Below are 21,086 nucleotides of genomic sequence, written 5' to 3'. Positions count from 1 at the left end.
AAATTACAGGTGTGAGCCACTGCGCCTGGCCGATACTTGCTTTTTGTTTATAAGTAGTTGCAGCTGTTGAGAGGGCACTTGATTTGATCTGGCTGTGAAATTGCGATCAGCCCGTGTATTGTGATAGACCTGTGTGTATTGCGATAGGCCCGTGTATTGTGATAGGCCTGTAAAGTAGAGAAAATAGTACCTGTCTTACCTATTTCACAGGGTTCATGAAGGTCAAACAACATATTTATAAATGCTTCAGAAAGTCAAGACATACTTGTAAATGCTTCAGAAGCTTCAAATGAGTAGGCAAGGCTGCGTGTAGTGGCTCACGCCTGTAATCCCAGCACTTTGGGAGGCTGGGGCGGGCAGATCACCTGAGGTTAGTTCGAGACCAGCCTTGCCAACATGAAACCTTGTCTCTACAAAAATACAAAGATTAGCCAGGCTGATGGTGGGTGCTTGCAATCCCAGCTACTTGGGAGGCTGAGGCAGGAGAATCGCCTGAACCCAGGAGGCAGAATTTGAAGTGAGCCATTGCACTCCAGCTTAGGCAACAGCACAAGACTCCATCTCAAAAAAAAAAAAAAAGAATAGACAAGAGTGAACATACTTTATAAACTCTAAGAAACGCTTTTGTTTACAATAGAAGAATGAAAGAATGCTGCCAGTGAAATTGGCCTTTAATGTTAATACGACACGGCCCAATTTCAGGATAACAACTTAGGTAGAAATTTGCAGCCTAGAATCAATAACGTGTGGGATATTGTGTGGGGTATTGTCCTTCTCAAGTTCTGCCATAAGCTTCTCTGTCTTTGGAAGTCACTGGAATTCTTTTATTTTGGTCTTTAATGTACTAGGTAGGCTACAAGTGATCAATTTTACAACTAGATTTCTTTTGAATCCAGTAGTCTTTTTCAGAATTTTCTTGGAAGGTCAGTGCCTTTTATATTAAGAATTGCAATTTTCTTACTCCAGCAAGATGAAGGGGATGTCCAGACATTCACAAGTGGCAAAGATCAGAAGTCCCGGCAAGAATCACAGATGGAAAAACGGCAGTGCTAGACAGAGAGCAGTCACTGGACCAGGCAGTCACTCGAGTGAGTTGAAGCCGGCCAGTCCACCTGAGGCAAATGCAGATCCCCTTGGTGTCTTGATAAACAGTGATTCTGGTAAGCTACACAGGAAAATAACATGTTTGTAAGCATACAGACAATGATGCTGAAACTGATTATTCACAGCCTTGTTTGTGGAACGTTTAACGTCAAATGTGTAACAATGCAAAATAGTGCTTTTGTGTGTGTGTTTTTTAAAGGCGTATCTTATTTAAAACGCATTTCAGAACATCTTTTCGGAGTCTTGGGTGGGTACATGGGGCAGGGAGGCTATGGGAGAAAGACGGTATTTGCTGGATAATTTTCATTAGTATGATATAATCGTAGAAATTTCTTAAGATTGTTTTGAGTGTATTAATGCTGTACATTTAAATTTGCCCAAATACGTGGATTTTCCCTTCACCTATGAAGCAGCAATTCTAATGGAAGTCAGTATACTTTATGCTACTGTATACCATGATCTCTGTGCAAATAATACTGATTAATTATGTTTGATTAGCATTGTTCTTCAGCGCATAGATTCTATTTATACATCTTTGTCCTTGAATTTCCTCTGAAATGCATAGGGCAATTTAACTTGCTTATTAGTTGAAAAACGGAAGTATCAAAGTGCTGCTATTACATGTAGATATCGTTCAGCCTTTGAGACTCCATTTCTCTTTCTGAAAAACTAAAATGTGTATGTAAATACTTACACTGCCTTTTCTTCCAGTAACACTGTGAGGCTTTATGTAATTGCAAATACTTTGTACTGCAAAGGAATACCCAGAGATGATTAGTGAGTGAACTACCATTACTGACATTGTAGGGTTTGATTGTAGCCTGTTTAGTTTGGATGGTGTTGGCTTCTGTGATAATCCCACGGCAAGTTTTTGAACTTATGGATGGCAAGAAAAGAGAGGATAACTAATTTGTTGACTGAATTAGGATGGAAAAAGATCATGTCATAAGGAAATATTGGGCTAAGTATTAGAAAATTTAAGAATATTAATGATTATAAATTAGTATCAACGCTTATTGAATAAGGTGTTTACTGAGCTCTATATGCTTCATATAGATGAAGTCTTCTCATGACAACCTTCTACACATATACCGTTACTGTTTCTATTTTAGAAATGAGCAACATAGAGACTAAGTATGTTTATGCCGTTGAAAGTAATAGTAAAAACGCACTTACTTTTGCATCAACCTAATAGTTTATGTTAGTCTTTCTGCTCATTAGTGGCAGAATGAGAATTTGAACGTATGAATTTGATTCCACCAGTACACTACACATCCTCTAAATATAAAGCCTGAATTTGTGTAAAAAAAAATTGTTTGAGTCTAGGATAGTTGAGATGTGGGAGAGAGCAAGAAAAAGGCAGATGATGTTTTGAGCCAGTGCTGAGTTTACTCTTGGGCACTGATTTTTTTTGTTTTTGTTTGTTTTCTTTCACAAAATTTTAGAGGGCACTCACATGCTTCTTCAGACTTGTAATGTGTGGCCTTGATGACAAAAGACCATCTGTACTCAAATATAAACTTTATGTCATTAAAACACTTAAAGCACAAATGTGAAGACTGCCATTATAATCAGTAAGTTACTAATTTGAAAATTATGTAATTCTTTTACTCTGTGCAGTTTTCTAAATGAACACTTGAGGACTCTAAGACTCTGATATTGGATAGTCTTTGTTGTCTTCATTTTGTTAGCTTTGGTAGATGGTTAATTCTGTTTTTCCCCCTTTTTTAAAAAAAAGTATTTCAGTATGTACTAATCTGGTTAAACAACTAAAAGATGGTTGTATTTTGCTTCTATTGAATCTTGTCTTAGTCCTCAGCTTGAGAAACAGTGGTAAGTCCCTCTCATCCTCATTGATAGAAATAATTCAGTTGGATCTGAGGAGCAGTTGAAAGAGAGATCATAGGCCAGGCATGGTGGCTGATGCCTGTAACCCCAGCACTTTGGGGGTACAGGTCCTTGACCTGTTAAGAACCCTGGGAAGGGGAGCAGGGATGGGGAGGCAGGGAGCAGTGAGCAAGCAAGGCTTCATCTGTACTTAAAGCCATTTTCCATTGGCTGCCTTACTACCAGTGAGCCCTGCCTTCTATCAGATCAGCGGCAGTATTGGATTCTCATAGGGGCGAGAACCCTGTTGTGCACTGTGCACGCGAGGGAGTCTCATAAGCTCCTTATGAGACTCTAATGCATGATGATCTGTCACTGTCTCCCATCACCCCAAGATGGGACCATCTAGTTGCAAGAAAACAAGCTCAGGGCTCCCACTGACTATACATTGTGGTGCCTTGTATAATTTTTTCATTATATATTACAATGTAATACAAATAGAGCACACAGTAAATGTAATGTGCTGAATCATCCTGAAACCATCCCCACCCCACCTCCTACCCCCATCCTTGGAAAAAGTTGTCTTCCACAAAACTGGTTCCTGGTGCCAAAGAGGTTGGGGACCGCCGTTTCAGGCCATCGGTTCTTTAGCTTTTCACTGCAGGTGTAGCTACAGACAAGGTATCCCCCTGTTTTCATATGTCCTAAATCAGACTTGTCCAACCCATGGCCCATGGGCCACATGCAGCTGAGGGTAGCTTTGAATGCAGCCCAACACAAATTTGTAAACTTTCCTAAAATAGGAGATTTTGTGTGATTTCTTTTTTGTTAAGCTCATCAGCTGTTATTAGTGTTATTTTATGTGTGGTCCAAGACAGTTCTTCCAGTGTGGCCCAGGGAAGCGGAAAGATTAGACACCGCTGCCCAAAATACTCTCCACTCTCCAATATATGTCTTCCACTTGAGTGGAGGCAGCTTCTCTTACCTTGGGCCAGAGTCAGCCAACCTTAAAATCTGGTTATTCAAGTTGTCAGTGGCAGGCCAATGGCCAGCATTGTGATAACACGACCCACTGTTCTCATTATGGCAGTTGACATTTTTCAGCACTAAGCTCACTTTAAGAATAAAATACTCCGAATTGCTTCCATTTTTTGCCTTTTTCCGGCTCAGAACTGAATCCAGACATGAGCACCCAGATTTTAGACAAGACTGAAGTTCTAGAGGATCTTTATAAACTTCAGATCATGCTTAGAAAATCACTGCCTGGGCTCACCTTTTCTTTGTATTTGGTGGTCTGTGTACTCTCAGTAATTGTGCAGCTGCTTTGAATTGGGAATTAACATTGTTTTGATGGGAAAGGCTTTTATTTGGAGTCTCCCAATTATCAGTTTTGAGTGTGGCTTACTGGCTGTCATAGATTTCCTTAGTAGCATATTTTTTATTTTCTTATGTGTTCTGCTGGATGGCCTAACTTAGGGATTGTTTTTTCTTTGTTTTGGTATCTCATTAGTTAGCATCCAGTTCATTTTGTTGCCATTGTTTAAATAAATATGCGACAAGCTTATGACTTTCCTAGCCTGTAGTTTTAAATACTGAGTCAGTTGTCTAAGCTAGAAAGAAAGCTGGTCAGTAAGGTGGCATTGAGCATCTGTGGCTGAAGTGCCTCAGCATCCACAAGACAAAGGCAACCCAACTTATTAGTCATTTGTTAAAATAAAGCTATTGTCGTGGAACCCTGGGACATGAGTCTAACTATATGCTCGCATAACCTAGGTTGTTTTAAGGTAGACATTGAAGTAAGAAAAGAAGCTGGCCCAGCACATTGGGTGTCACGGATACCCATTGTTAACTTTCTTCTTTGAGAGTTGGAGACTATAAAGCAAAGTCCCTATTTTGAGGTGACTTTTAAACTGTATCACATTTTTAAAAGAATTCTTAATGACAAATCTTGGGGTCGAACATATAATTGTGCTTTGCTCAATAAAGGCAATAGGGATGGGGGTTGATGAGGGGGTGGGGAGATCAATAGAGAAATAAGTTACAGAAGGAAGCCAGATAGGAAGCTTCCGCAGCCGCCGTGTAGAGCAGACAGGAGGCTTCCGCGGCCGCCGTGTATATAGCGCAGACAGGAAGCTTCCGCGGCCGCCGTGTATGTAGCGCGGATACTAAGCTTCCGCGGCCGCCGTGTATTTAGCGCGGATACTAAGCTTCCGCGGCCGCCGTGTAGAGCAGACAGGAGGCTTCCGCGGCCGCCGTGTATGTAGCGCGGATACTAAGCTTCCGCGGCCGCCGTGTAGAGCAGACAGGAAGCTTCCGCGGCCGCCGTGTATGTAGCGCGGATACTAAGCTTCCGCGGCCGCCGTGTAGAGCAGACAGGAGGCTTCCGCGGCCGCCGTGTATATAGCGCAGACAGGAAGCTTCCGCGGCCGCCGTGTATGTAGCGCGGATACTAAGCTTCCGCGGCCGCCGTGTATGTAGCGCGGATACTAAGCTTCCGCGGCCGCCGTGTAGAGCAGACAGGAGGCTTCCGCGGCCGCCGTGTATGTAGCGCGGATACTAAGCTTCTGCGGCCGCCGTGTAGAGCAGACAGGAAGCTTCCGCGGCCGCCGTGTATGTAGCGCGGATACTAAGCTTCCGCGGCCGCCGTGTATGTAGCGCGGATACTAAGCTTCCGCGGCCGCCGTGTATTTAGCGCGGATACTAAGCTTCCGCGGCCGCCGTGTAGAGCAGACAGGAGGCTTCCGCGGCCGCCGTGTATGTAGCGCGGATACTAAGCTTCTGCGGCCGCCGTGTAGAGCAGACAGGAAGCTTCCGCGGCCGCCGTGTATGTAGCGCGGATACTAAGCTTCCGCGGCCGCCGTGTATGTAGCGCGGATACTAAGCTTCCGCGGCCGCCGTGTAGAGCAGACAGGAGGCTTCCGCGGCCGCCGTGTATGTAGCGCGGATACTAAGCTTCTGCGGCCGCCGTGTAGAGCAGACAGGAAGCTTCCGCGGCCGCCGTGTATGTAGCGCGGATACTAAGCTTCCGCGGCCGCCGTGTAGAGCAGATACGAAGCTTCCGCAGCTGCCGTGTAGAGTAGGCAAAACGTTCAAAGGGCAGCGTTACGTTGCTGCTTTCCTTTTGGTGGGAATTTAAAAGGTCCTGCGTTTGGTTCACCCATCGCTGTAATTCACTAACATGCCGCAGATTTCAAAGGAGTCTCCTGCCTTCTAAGAACTTATAGTCTAAGGATAATTTTTAGATCATTGCATTAGATTATTACTATTTTTTTGGATGGTGGGAACATGATATGAGAGAAAGGGGTGAGATTTACCCTAAGAAACGTGTCACTAATGTTTTAATGGTAAGAGGAATTGTTTGAGCTAGTATTTTATAAAAATGCTAAAATCCGGTTTTATCGGATCAATTGCTGCTATCTTTATACTGATATTTTCAGTTTAGAAAGATGTTTTAGCTGCTTTTATAAAATGAGGTTTCCTGAGTATTATTTGTCAGCCAGTACAATGCCTTCAGCATGGTCTTACAGATAGGTGCTAAAAATGCCTGCATTAGAACTGGTAGGTAGTTCCCAGGGACATTTTGTTTTTTTTTTTAAGATGAAAAGTCATTGTAGAAGATATTCTGAAAATGCCAAAAGGACAGTGTTTTTCGAAGTGTTACTACATGTGGTGTGTCCCTTAAACATTTAACTGAGGGGAGAAGAAAAAATAGGGAAAGAGTTATTTGTGTGAATTTGTAACTTGCCCTTTGGGTGAATCAAGTATAGTGAGCTTTGTGACACTCCTGGGAATAAGTACACCCAGCACTCTCATTGTGGTTTCCAAATACTATTCTCTTGGTAAAGGAACCAGAGCCTCTTGGAGAAATGGCTGACTCTGGGGTTGGGACAGGGAAAATATAAGGCGCCAGAAAGTAAGAAAATGCTCAAAAAATGTGAAGATGTGGGCATGTGAGAAAGATACCAGAAAGAGTTCCCAATGGCCAAAGTTGGAACAATTAGAGCCACAAAATTAATAAATTATAGCCCTCCATTGAATAAATGTCCATGGGTCTGTTCTAAGTGCCTAAACAAATATGAGGGAGGAAGGACAGATCTTTGTTACAAAAGAATTCTAAAAATGTAGAAGAAATGAGAGAAATAGCAAGTCAGGATTAGAGCACCACAGTAATAATTGTTTTGGGCAGGATCCACCGATGAACGGTGAAATTAGTGGTGAAATGTTAAAATGAAACAGTATTTGTTATAGCCTCAAAATATCTCCCCCCAAAATATTTGTTAGTTACAGTAGTTATTAATGACTGTGGTTTTAACATATGTCCAGAATTCTTTGATACTCCTTACTCGAGTTGAATCTTGATTCTTCTCCCCTGGAGTGTCAGCTAAACTTAGTAACTCATTTTGAGAAGTAGAATAATGAAAGAGAAGAATAGTGACTCTGTAGTAGAGAAAGCAGAGTTTTCTTACCTTAATGGTCAACATTACCAGTAATTAGTCCTACTGACATCATGGACCCTGGGATGTGATGAGAAGGGCACATCTCTGTGATATTCCTCCCCCAAATCCATAGCCTCAGTCTAATCTTCAAAAATGTCAGGCAGACCCAAACTGAGGGACATTGTACATACACATGACAACAATCTTCCAAATGTCAAGTTTATGAAAAACAAGGAAAGACTGAGAAACTGTCACAGATCTAGAGAAGATGAAGGAGCCATGGCAACTGAATGCCATGCAGGACGGCAGAGTGTACCCTGGAACAGGAAAGGGATGTTAGTGGAAAGGCTGCTGGAATCACAGTGCAGGGCTGTAGTAGTTTCAGTACTGGTGTGATAGCAGTGTCAGCTTCTCAGCCGTGGTAAAGTACTTTGGTCGCGTAAGACGGCAACATTAGGGAGGCTGGATGAAGTGTACATGAAAACTCTGTACCATCTTTGCAACACTTGTATAAATCCAAAATTGTTTCAAAATACAAAGTTTAAAAAAGAAGGGAGGAGGGAAAGGACTGTGTAGGCCATTGCCCTCTGCTTCATGAATTAGATTGTGAAGAATACAGTTTTTCAGGGTCAATTTCCCTTTGTTTTTTTTTCTGTTATTTTCTGATTAGAAAGGTAATACAGAAAATGTGGGAGCCAGGCATAGTGACTCACACCTGTAATCCCAGCACTTTGGGAGGCCAAGGTGGGCAGATCACTTAAGTAAGGAGTTCAAGACCAGCCTAGCCAATACAAAAATTAGTCCAGCATGGTGACAAGTGCCTGTAATTCCAGCTACTCAGGAGGCTAAGGGGAGAATCACTTGAACCCAGGGCAGCAGAGTGAAACTCAGTCTCAAAAAAAAAAAAAAAAAAAAATTATAAAGATGAATGAAGCTGAGTAAAAGAAAGAGAATGGTGGTCAGAGAAGGGGATATGCTGTTTTATTTGGAGTGATCAATAAGGCACCTCTGATAAGGTAACATTAAGGCATCTGAATGAAATGAGGAGCTGATAACCTAAGGGAGTAGCAGTCAAGGCAGAGAGACTGCCACAGTCACCCCAACGTTTAGAGACCACAACTCTGATCAGTCAGCAGCCAGCATCATCAGCAAACTGTCACAACTTCCTGAAGTCTCAGATGATTTTGAGCATTTTTTAGCAATGAAATATTTTTAAATTAAGGTACAAACATTGTTTTTTAAGACATGATGCTATCGTACACTTTATATGCTGCAGTGTAGTGTAAACATAACTGTTATATGCAGGGAGAAAACAGAACATTTGTGTGACTTGCTTTATTGCCATATTCACTGTACTGCAGTGGTCTGGAACCAAATCCACGATGTCTCCAAGGTATGACTGTGTATCAAATAACTCTACGGAGTTTGCCTACGAAAGGGAATGGAGCTATAGCTGGAAGACATTACTAGCATTATCGTGGACCACAGAAACACTTTGATAGGATGGCTTCATTTTGAGAAGACTTTATATGTCTGTGGGAAGCATTTTAGCTCACTGATAGCAATTTGGATTTGGAGTCAGATGGCCAGGCTTTAAATTTGATCCACCAATTTCTAGTTGTGTTAAGGAAAAGTTACTCAGATTCTCTGGATTTTTGTTTCATCACTCATCACATACCAAGGATTAGGTCAGATCATGCTTTTGAAGAGCGTAATATTCAACTCTTACTGTACTTTTTGTTACCTGTCTTTGAGTCTTGGAAATAAATGCTACAGTTTGGTTTTTAATCATTTAACCAATGAATGGAAAGTCTCCATAGTAACACTGTGATAGATTGCTTAATCTACTAGTAATTCACATATATAAACTGCATAACTTTCCCTTTATTAATCAGGAGAAAAGGTATTTTAGCTTAAAACTGACAAGGAGTACTTTTGTAGGTATGATGGTGGGTAGTGAGGAGAGAGGATTTAGCTTCATCCGGCAGAAGGTGGCTGTTGAACATTCACATAAATGGATATTCCCATTTCCCATTGGCATGCTTTGGTTTCCCCTAGACCGATTTGGTGAACATTAAATGCTCAGTCTTGAAACATTTTATGTTGGTTTTTGGTTGAGTTGGTTAATTAAATAGACAAATTACTTACTGACTTCAGTGAGGCCTTAGTTTTTATTGGTTGTCTAGAACAGAGTGAATACTTTGTTAGAGCTGCCAAAAAGAAATGTAATAGTTGGTGTCCTGGGGCTACAAGCAGGCTTGCTGAGCCCAGATCAAACAGTTTACCTTTGGCAGGCACTTCATTATTATACTTGGTGAATTCTCATGGTTGCCTTGTTTATTTAAGTTCTTAGAAGTTTTAAATAATAAAAACTTTGGGTGAGCTGGGTGCAGGGGCTCGCACCTATAATTCCAGCACTTTGGAAAGCCAAGGTGGATGGATCAACTTGAGGCCAGGAGTTTGAGGCCAGAGTGGCCAACATGGTGAAACCCCATCTCTACTAAAAATACAGAAAAAGTAGGTGGGCATAGTGGCACACACCTGTAATCCCAGCTGCTCAGGAGGCTGAGGTAAGAGAATTGCTTGAGCCTGGCCGCAGAGGTTGTCATGAGCCGACATTACACTACTGCACTTCAGCCTGTATGACAGAGCAAGACTGTCTCCAAAACCTTTGGGTGGATTAATTTCAGCATTTCTGTTTGACTAAGCCTCTAGAATGCTTTGAATGTTCAAACCAAAATGGTTTGGATCCTGAAAAACAGTCTTGAAAACAATTAAAAGTATAGGTATTTTAATATTTTATTTATTTCTAACCCTAGTTTTCAGAGTCAGCAATGCCAAATCCGGTGAAGCTGAATAAAGTCTTGGCCTTCCTACTATCTGTAAAGGAACAGCAAAGACTATGTAATTAACTTTGAGCACACCCAAATTGTATGACCTGTGAAGCGTGCTAAGTAACTGAGCTCTATAAAGCTTCCATTTGCCCCACCGTCTCCTCTGGGGCAAATGGTTTCTCTGCCCAGGACAATGTGCAAACCAAGGGAGAATGTTTCTGGCCTCCTAGAATTAGGTTTTTGGAAAGATTGAGGAAATGATCAGAAATTACTCAGTTTTCACTAGCAAATGAAGGAGTGGAAGATGGTCAGCTTTTTTATGGTGGTAGATGTTTTGAGGTACACTTTTGAATCTTAGTTCTTTTCATTTCAGAGTCTGATAAGGAGGAGAAACCACAACGTTCTGTCATACCCAAGGAAGTGACACCAGCCTTATGCTCATTAATGAGTAGCTATGGCAATGTTTCAGGGTCAGAGAGTGAGCCAGAAGGTAAGTCATGGTGTGTGTGTTACAGGGTTTTGTTGCTTTTTGCCTTAGGAGCATACTGCGCACTAATAACATTCAGGATGTGCATTCCTTATTTGGTCTTCAAATTCCTTTTTCATTTGAATCAGAAGTAAAGTTAACATGGGTTAAAGGAACTCTGGAGTAATAAAGAAATGTGTTGCTACTCTGGGAGAGAAAGGCAAAAAATACAATATAATGAAAGAATAGGAAGGGAAAGGGAATGGAATTGAAGAAAATTCTAAAACAGCAAAAAGAAAACTCATTTCTTCTCTGTGCTCACAGGAACGCTAGTTATAACATGTCTGTAACATCATTGGTAGATGGAGAGGGGTCCTTTATGACAAAGAGGATGATACACTTGTTTAATGCATATAGGGCATGGTTCTTCCCAGAGCATGTTTACATACATTACTTCATTTGGAAAACACAACTTTACCCACACTTTTGGTTGCATTAGCTTGTGCATTTGAAAGGCTGGAAGAAATGGAGTATTTTCAAGAGTCTTTCTGAGAATTCAGAATATTCAGGATAGATAGATGTCTACTTTTAAAGATAATGTCACAGATGATAATGTGTGAGGCTTCACTGTGAAATTTAATTGTGATGAACCAGTTTAATTTCCTACAGCATCTCTTTCAGGGCTACCTGAAGGAGCCATGAGCAGGCTCTTGATCTGATGCAGTGTGGCAGGTTTTAATCCAGGGTTTTCATCAATAATCCAGCATGTGTTTAATGAATAAATCTGTGTTCTACTATTACGGAAACCTGGCTCTGTGTGGTAATTTTGTTTAGACTTTACCAGCCGTGAGAGAATTCACGTGTATGTTTCAGAACAAGATGTGTAATCCACTAGGAGCTTTACTGAGGATAAGAATACAGGTCTTTGAACACGTGGACACAGGGAGAGGAGCATCACACACTGGGAGCAGTTGGGGAGGTAGGGGAGAGACAGTCGGGGGTGAGGAGGGAGGGGAGGGTGGGGAGGGATAACGTGGGGAGAAATAGTATGCACCTAAAGTAAAATAAATAAATTAAAAAAAAAGAATACAGGACTTAAAGTGTTTGTATAGAATGAAGAGAAGATTCAAATGTAATTGGATGGGCTGGGCACGGTGGCTCATGCCTGTAATCCCAACACTTTGAGAGGCCATAGAGAGTGGATCATCTGAGGTCAGGAGTTCAAGACCAGCCTGGCCAACATGGTGAAACTCCATCTCTACAAAAAATATGAAAGTTAGCCGGGCATGGCAGCACACGCTTGTAGTCCCAACTACTCAGGAGGCTAAGGCAGGAGAATTGCTTGAACCCAGGAAGCAGAGGTTGCAGTGAGCTGATATGGTGCCACTGCACTCCAGACTGGGCGACAGAGTGAGACTCCAGCTCAAAAAAGAAAAAAGAAAAAAGAAATATAGTTCGATGGAGATAGGAGATGGCAGCACTTTTAATGTTGACTAAGCTAGAGATAATCAATGTTTATGTATTTGGAAGATGTTGAATAAGGAGCCATTAGGCTTTAATATGAAAGATAATGTTTATATGTATCTGTAACATGGGAAGGTTTTTCTTTTCTAAGTGGGCCATGGCTTGCTGTGGTAGCTTCTTAATAGCTACTTAAATTTTGAAATAGAAGCTGCTATGGCTTTATCAGAGTATTCCTTAACACATGGTTGCCTCTTTTTAATTTTAAGAAAAACGGCATTTTTGTACTCTTGTTTCTCATACACTGGTATGAAGATGGAGTGATTCTTTAAACACATATTACATTTCCTACTTATCAGTTATATTCGTAACAGGTGATAACAAAACTATTACCAGAATTCTAGAATCCCATGGAAACAGACTGGACTAATGCTTGCTTCTCTGTCTCTTAAGATGGAACAGTATTTTTATAGTCATGTCTTTGTTTTGAGACTGCCGTTCTTTTAAATTAGAAGGAAGAAAGAAAACTAGAAGGGATCTTTGAGGTCACCTTTTTATTTTATAGACTCTTAAGCTTAGAAAGGATAAGCTTGGCTGGGTGCAGTGGCTCACACCTGTAATCCCAGCACTTTGGGAGGCCAAGCCGGGTGGATCTCCTGAGGTCAGGAGTTTGAGACCAGCCTGGTCAACATGGCGAAAACCCTTCTCCACTAAAAATAAAAAATGAGCTGGGCATGGTGGGGCATGCCTATAATCCCAGCTACTCGGAAGGCTGAGGCAGGAGAATTCTCTTGAACTCAGGAGGTGGAGGTTGCAGTGAGCTGATATTGCACCACTGCACTCCAGCCTGGGCAACAGAGTGAGAATCTGTCTTTAAAAAAAAAAAGGGTGGGGGGCATAAGCTTGGCAAGTTAGTATGTAGCAGACCTGACATAAAATACAGGTTTGGAGACTCAAAAGTCCAAAGAAGCCAACTTGCATTGCCTTCCATTATTGTCTTTCTGTCTTTGGCATTTATTGTCATATTGCACAGTGATACATAGACTTCTATATATAACAGCAGAAGATATTATCTGTTAAAAGATACATATGATTTTGTATGAATTTATTTAGACTAATTGTTAAAGTGTCCTACTTTAAGGAGAAAACTCTTGTTTCACATTCCTAAGTCTTAAGAATTATTTTATGTAGTTTGAATTCAGCTTTATAAAGCAATCCAGGTCACTAGCAGATTTCTAGATTTCAGTATTAATTCTGGGCTGTTGGATGGGATATTGACACATAGGGAGTTTTAAATAAATAAACCAAGGAAACAAAGTGGGCTTTTGAACCATGATATAGTATCTAGAACACTGCTTATTTACATGGGTTCTAAATGTATAGGAACAGTCTGTTTCTTTCTACCAGAGTTTAACAATTGTGTCTTCATAATTAAGATCTGTCTTAAGAATTAACATGAAAGTGTTTGGAATCTTAAACATGAATAGCGTTTTTCTGGAAAGATTTTTAAACAAGGAAAGGGTCCTTCAAGTAAGACTGAAGCAAAGGAAGAGGTAATACATCTCGGGCTGTAAGAATCACTAAGATATAAATTTAATAAGAAATACTTCCAAATGGATTGGTTTAATATCTGTTCTGCATGTTAGCATTTTAGCATTTTTAAAACCGTATTAGAATTTAAGCACAGTTTTACAACTCCCCAAAATTATGTTTCCTCAAATCGATTTGGCTATGATGGGAAGATTTCCAAATTAAAGACTGTTTCAGAAGGCTGCAAACCAAAGAGTGTTAAACGTTTGATAGAACTGAATGGCTATATTTAAAATGTAATTGGTGAACATTACATTAATATGTGATACTCAGCTGGAAAGTGTAGTCAATCTCAAGAAAGAGAAGAATACAAACGTTAGTCCCCGTCCTCCTTTCTTAGTAGAAAATTGACGATTATAAGCTCTGACTCATTTGATTTTGTGCTCCTGAATTGAGTGATCAGTACTTGAGGGGAGGGAAATAATAGAAAGTAGTGTTCTGATTTTTCTTATTTGTCATCTCTATTTTATAATGAAGATGTTTAGGGAAAGATAAGTAGCTTGCCCAGAGGTCACACGGCTAGTAAGTGATGGAACTAGGACTTGAACCTCACAGTCTGGCACCAGAGTCTGCATTTAACACTTGTCCCAATACTTCTTTTTTTTTTTTTTTGAGACGGAGTTTCACTCTTGTTACCCGGGCTGGGCGCGATCTCGGCTCACCGCAACCTCCGCCTCCTGGGTTCAGGCAATTCTCCTGCCTCAGCCTCCCGAGTAGCTGGGATTACAGGCACGCACCACCGTGCCCAGCTAATTTTTTGTATTTTTAGTGGAGACGGGGTTTCACCATGTTGACCAGGATGGTCTCGATCTCTTGACCTCGTGATCTACCCGCCTCAGCCTCCCAAAGTGCTGGGATTACAGGTGTGAGCCACCGCGTCCCTATACTTCTTTTTAAATGTAATTTCTACATTCAGTCCTATGTAATGTTTGAGTACTACAGATTTTGCCACTCTGGTCTAGGCAATTGCACCCTGTCTCCCAACTTCTAGATTAGAATTCTTTATGTCATATCACATTGATTTATAAATAATGGTGAAATGTCAGTTGTTTTTCAGTTGTCAAACCAGCCTGTATTCCTAGGATAAAATCTGCTTGGTCATGATCTATTACGCTTTTAATATATTGATGAATTTGATTCGCTAATATTTTATTAAGGAGTTTTGCATACATGTTCATGAGGGATATTGGTCTCTGGTTTTCTTTCTGTAACATTTGATATGAGAAGGGATCTGTTTCTTCCTCTTTAGAGGTTTGTGTAGGATTTCTACCAGTTCTTCTTTTTGTTTCTTGTTTGTAGAATTCATTAGTGAAGGCTTCTGAACCTGGCATTTTGTTTTTGGGAAAAGTTTTAAATTATGAATTAAATTTCCTTAATAGATACAGAACTATTCATATTTTCCTATTTCTTCTTGAGGGGGTTTTGGTAATTTGTGTTTTTCAAAAGCATTTGCTTCACCTAACTTGTTAATGTATTGGTATATAGTTCATAGTATTTTCTGCGATATCTGTAGGATATATAATGACGTCCTCCTCTTTTATTTCTCAAATTGTTAATTGATTTTTTTCTCTTTTTCTCAAAAAGTCTTTATGCATTTATTAATTTTGTTAATCTTTTAAAATAAACAACTTCTGGCTTTGTTGGTTTTTCTCTGTTGTCATTGATTTTCACTCTAATCCACTGATTTTCCCTTTTCAGTGTTTTCTCTTTCCTCAGACTCTACCTCATCACAGTAGAAGCCCAGATAATTGATTTTAGACTCTTCTCATTTCTGATTTAAGCATTGAAAGCCGTAAATGTACCTTTATGAACTGCTTTAGCTCTAGTCCACAAGTGTGATACATTATGTTTTCATTTTTATTTATTTCAAAATATTTCCTACTCTCTCTTACGATTTGTTCTTTCACTCATGGTTTATTTAGAAGTGCGTTGTTTAGCTTCTAAATATTTGGGGGTTTTCTGTTAATGATTTTAGTGTAATTCTGTTACAAACAGAGAATATGCCCGTATACTTTCAGTTTCTTCTGTTTATGAATACTTGTTTTATGGCCCAACACATGGTGAATGTTGGTATGAACTTGACAAGAATATATGTTAGGCGGGTGCTTTGTCGATCTGAGTTCATTGTTAGTGGTATTCTGCATCCCTGCTCATTTTCTGTCCAGTTTTCTTTACTGAGATTGGAGTGTTCGAGTATCCAGTCATAATGATGGATTTGTCTGTTTCTCTTCTCACTTCCACCAGTTTGGCTGCACGTATATTGAAAGTCTGTTCTTAGGTGTTCATTGTTTTGTCTTGTTGATGAATTGACCCCTTTAGCATTATGAACTGTTTCTCTTTATCCTGGTGATGTTCACTATTCTGCAGTCTTTTTTGTCTGATATTAATACAGCCTTTCTAGCTTTCCTGTCATTGGTATATGCTTGATTTCTTTTATCCTTTTAACTTCTTTGTTTTTTTTTAATGAGTGTGTCTACAGTTTGTATGGTATACAACTTAACTTTTTATAGTGTACTTTGAAAATGATACTCTACTTCACATGTGGAATTTTACAGCAATGTGCTGCTTACACATTCCTTCTCCCTTCCTTTTTACTATTGTCATAGATTTTATTTCTTTAGATGTTATAAATTCCACATATGCTTAATATTTTTGCTTTAAATAGTCAGTTTTAAAAAATTTTCTTTCGATGAGGAAAAAAGTCTATTATTATTATTATTACTATCGTTTGAGATGGAGTTTCACTCTTGTCGCCCAGGCTGGAGTGCAGTGGTACAATCTCTGCTCACTGCAACCTCCATCTTTTGGGTTCAAGCGATTCTCCTGCCTCAGCCTCCCAAGTAGCTGGGATTGTAGGCGCCCACCACCACGCCCAGCTAATTTTCGTATTTTCTGTAGAGACCAGGTTTCACCATGTTGGCCAGGCTGGTCTCGAACTTCTGACCTCAGGTCATCCGCCCACCTTAGCCTTCCAAAGTGCTGGGATTACAGGCGTGAGCCACTGAGCCGGGCCAAAATAGTCTTTTATATTTATTCACATATTTATTTTTTCCAGCACTTATCATTCCTTTGTCTAGATCCAAATTTCCATCTGGCATTATTTCCTTCATAGAGGTCACTTTCTCTAGCTCTTCGTGGTAGTCTCCTCAATTTTTGGTAGTTAGGGCTCCCAATTTGAAAAATACCAGAATACATTATAAATACCTTGCAAAAATCTTTCACAGTTTAAAGTTATTAAGTGACCAGTATTATGGCTAGGAGGATTATTGTGGATTTTTTTGGGTTACTTTTGAAAGGTCTACCTGTTTTTTCTTTTTGTGTTTGTTTTTTATCATACTTAGAAACTCCCATCAAGACTGAAGCAGACGTTCTGGCAGAAAAGCAGGTTCTTGATAGCAGCAGTCCTAAGAGTCCAAGTCAAGATGTTAAAGCAACTGTTAGAAATTTTTCAGAAGCCAAGAGTGAGAACCAAAAGAAACGTTGTAAAAAGACAAAGCCTAAGAGGAAAAAAGATTATCAAAACTATCGAACACTATTCGAACCAAGAACACACCATCCATATCTCCTGGAAATGGTAAATTATTTTTCTTTAGGTTCTAATCTTTGTATTCTCATGTCAGAAAGATAGAGCCAGTGTGTGCGTGTGTGTGTTGTGTGTGCGTGTGTGTTGTGTGTGTGTGTTGTACGTGTGTGCATTGTGTGTGTTTTGTGTGTGTGTGCATTTTGTGTGTGCTTGTGTGCGTGTGTGCGCGTGTGTTTGTGTGTGCGTGTGTCTGCGTGTGTTTGTGTGTTGTGTGTGCGTGTGTGTATGTGTCTGTGTGTGTGTTTGTGTGTGTTGTCTGCGTGTGTCTGTGTGTGTGTGTGCGTGTGTGTCTGCCTGTGCGTGTGTGTTTGTGTGTGGTGTGTGTGTTGTGTGTCCGTGTGCGTGTGTCTGTGTGTGCGTGTGTTTGTGTTGTGTGTGTGCGCGTGTGTGTGTCTATGTGTGTGTGTGTGTGGTGTGTGTGTGTGCGTGTGTGTGTGTGTTTTAGGGTTACCAGAGTCACATTCTCCTTGGAGACTTTGCATCTTAATTCTGCAGCTACATTTGCATATAGTTGGTATGTTCAGTGAATGTAGAACAATAACATTTTTGGAGCCACTTAAAAGAATCTAGGTTTGACTAGTTGGTAAGGAAGTATGTATTGAGGTTTATTGACTTTTAAGTTTCCAGTGAAAGCACAGCGAAAACTACAATGGCAAGCTGAAGGGAAAACAAGATTTTTAATGCAAATGTCTATAGAGTACCATAAAGTAACAGAAAGCAAAGGCCTAAGATTTTCTGACCGTTCTCATTTGTTTTCTTCTGGGATCGTCTTCCCTCCCTCCCTGTCCCACCTTTTTTTTTTTAAAGAGTTGGGGGTCTTGCTTTGTCACACAGGCTGGAGTGCAGTGGCGTGATCATAGCTCACTGCCACCTCGAATTCCTGGGTTCAAGTGACCCTCCTGCCCCAGCCTCCCAAGTAGCCGGGACTATGGGCATGCACTGCCATGCTCATTGTTTTCTTTGTAAACCTTTATTTATTTGTGTTTATTTTGTGCATTCTTGGCTTTATTCTCAGTGTTAGTGCTCAAAAATCTGATAGCTTTCTTCTAATTGTAAAGAAGAAGCAGTGCGTCTTTGAGTGCTCAGTAGTGGACATGCAGCTGTTCAAAGATCAAAGATTTTCATGTCTAAGCAGCGGAAGTAGTCCACATTTTTAGGTGGAGTTGTAAAACTGCTGGCGTTCTGTGAAACGTTTGTTTGGTCTTGACTTAAAAGGTTAGTGCTTGTTTTGTGGCTACAGTGTTCAGTGGCTGCCCTCCTGAGGTGCTGTATGTAGACACAGTTGCTTCCGATTAAAATGGATCCAAAATATACTATTACTTTTTTTTGAAATGTTACCTTATAACTGGTAAATTAATATTTCCACTGAAAGTTTCTGTATGATGTTTCTGAACTATATTAATCACATCAGAAAATAAAATAAATTCCTTTTTGGCAAATTACACATAATTCCTTGATTATGTGCTTATTATAAATGCCAGGGATTTTTAGCTTTCTTTTAATTACAATAAGCACAAAAATGGAAAGTTATAAAAGTCCAAGAATATTGGAACTTTTTACTGCTGTTTTCATTGTTATATGTAAGTAGATGTACTTATCAATTTCTAGACTGCTTATGAATTTGGGTTTGGGCAATCCTCTTTCACATAATTTTTAGATTAAAAGATTGCAAACTTTTTTTTTTTTTTTAAGACAGGGTTTCACCATGTTGGCCAGGATGGTCTTGAACTCCTGACCTCAGGTGATCCACCCGCCTCTGCCTCCCAAGGTGCTGGGATTACAGGCGTGAGCCACCACGCCCGGCCAAGATTGCAGACTTTTAAACCTATTTTCCTGTCTTATGCTAGGTACTCCCAGAGAGGACTCCAAATATGAGCATTAGTGCTGTTTAAAAAGCTAATAGTTGGCCGGGCGCCATGGTCAACATGGTGAATCCCCGTCTCTACTAAAAACACAAAAAATTAGCTGGGCATGGTGGCGCGTGCCTGTAATCCCAGCTACTCAGGAGGCTGAGGCAGAAGAATTGCCTGAACCCAGGAGGCGGAGGTTGCGGTGAGCCGAGATTGCACCATTGCACTCCAGCCTGGGTAACGAGCGAAACTCCGTCTCAAAAAAAAAAATAAATAAAGTAAAAAGCTAATAGTCTTGATGTCAATTTAAAGGACATGCTCTTGGATCATTTTTTAGCAAATAGTAAATATAATACATATTTCTTATTGTTCTGTCTCCTTTATATGGAGAGGGTACATGCAATACTTCAGATTGTATTTCCCAGATATAATTTATTTACCAGTTAACTTTTTAAAAATTTTCTTGTAGCTTCTAGCTCCAGATATCCGACATGAAAGAAACGTGATTCTGCAGTGTGTTCGGTACATCATCCAAAAGGACTTTTTTGGCCTGGATATGAGTTCTGCGAAAAGTAAAGATGTACAGGTGTCTGACGTCAGCACATGTGTCTGAAGCGTGTGAAATAGTATCATCCTCGTTAGTAGAGGAAAACCAAAACCCTTTTTTCCCTTAAAACTGGATTTGTAATTAAATGTAAGCCTCATAGGATTATGTTGGAATTTTAAGTCTTTCCTTTGGTTCTATGCAAATAAATACATAACTGATTTTTAAGACTGTGTCTGTATTATTGGGATTGAATCTAATATTTGCTGGGAGAATTTTTTTCTTTGTGTTTATTTTAATGTATTGTTCTCATGTAAGAAAGACTGATGTGTCAGTTAAGAATGGAAGATGGTGGGTTAGCAGTAAAGACAAAAGCTTTTAAAAGGATTGATTCAGCTAAGCAAAGATGGGCAGAGAAATACGGCCATTTTGCTTTTAATGCAGAAAAGGAAGATGTTCTGTAGCAAGGGGGAATATTTTAAAAATAAACCAGATCGAATTAGTACGATCAGAAGGTTTTGAAATGTAAATATTCCCTGTTTAGGATATGTTTAAATTCCCCTACTAGCACGACTTACATAGCTCAAATATTGAATGTTTAAAATATTCATACAGATGGGGCCTCTTTGTATGTTTAGATACAACTGAAGTGCTTAACTGAAGTGCTTAATTTTTAAAAATTACAAAGTAAATGAAAGCTACTGAGATCTTTTTGTCTCCTATAATACCAAGGAATTTGATTTTGCTTTCTAGTAATTTTACTAGCTGTAGCTATTGGTCTGCCCTTTTGACATACAGCTAAAAGGGACCAATTTGTTTCAAAAAATTAGTCTGCTATAGTTGAAGATTAATTTTACCTAACTTTGTGATTACGGAAGTTCATGCATCTTTGCTGTGAAGAAAGAAAGGTAAGAAAGCTGATAGCAGCTCCTCTGTGTTGGTAAAATCCTCTCCAGAATCCTGGAACACCTGGCTTGTGACCCTGGTGATACCAGACCGGAGATGAAGATTCATGTTGAGCCGCTGTTTTCCAGGCTTGTCCTCGCCACACAGATCTGTTCATCCGATTTCACCCCACTCCTTCAGTGAGCCCCATGTTTTGGGAAATTATCTGCCTCACATTAGTTAATTCAGTTCCTGTAACACTGTCGCGTGCTTACTCTGTGTGCCTCTGTTGTGCCTATATTCAAGGTATACAAATAAATAAGGCCGTGTCTGACTTTAAGGAACTCGGTGTAGTTTTGATATATTCAGGCCGGGTGTGGCGGCTCACGCCTGTAATCCAAGTACTTTGGAGGCCAAGGTGGGCAGATCACCTGAGGTCAGGAGTTCAAGAACAGCCTGACCAACATGGTGAAACCCTGTCTTAAAAAAAAATTTTTTTTTGATAT

General features: G+C 40.1%; 1 protein-coding gene across 2 annotated transcripts in view; it reads left to right on the top strand.

The window, feature by feature from the left end:
* The window catches only part of NUFIP1 (nuclear FMR1 interacting protein 1), a 41,625-nt gene extending 21,702 nt beyond the window's left edge, over positions 1 to 19,923 (top strand). Inside the window, exons 7-10 of one of the 2 annotated variants that reach the window (XM_078375373.1) lie at positions 967 to 1,160; positions 10,575 to 10,691; positions 17,060 to 17,292; positions 19,621 to 19,923. In XM_078375373.1, coding sequence (XP_078231499.1) covers positions 967 to 1,160; positions 10,575 to 10,691; positions 17,060 to 17,292; positions 19,621 to 19,764 — 688 coding nt within the window. In that variant the 3' untranslated portion in view covers positions 19,765 to 19,923. The remainder of the gene's footprint in view (positions 1 to 966; positions 1,161 to 10,574; positions 10,692 to 17,059; positions 17,293 to 19,620) is intronic. The other variant, XM_078375374.1, reaches the window with a different exon arrangement.
* The last annotated feature ends 1,163 nt before the right edge of the window (positions 19,924 to 21,086 follow it).

The sequence above is a fragment of the Callithrix jacchus genome, chromosome 5 (assembly GCF_049354715.1).
Source record: "Callithrix jacchus isolate 240 chromosome 5, calJac240_pri, whole genome shotgun sequence".
In the NCBI taxonomy this organism is placed as follows: Eukaryota; Metazoa; Chordata; class Mammalia; order Primates; family Cebidae; genus Callithrix; species Callithrix jacchus.
This window is presented reverse-complemented; position numbering and strand designations above follow the sequence as displayed.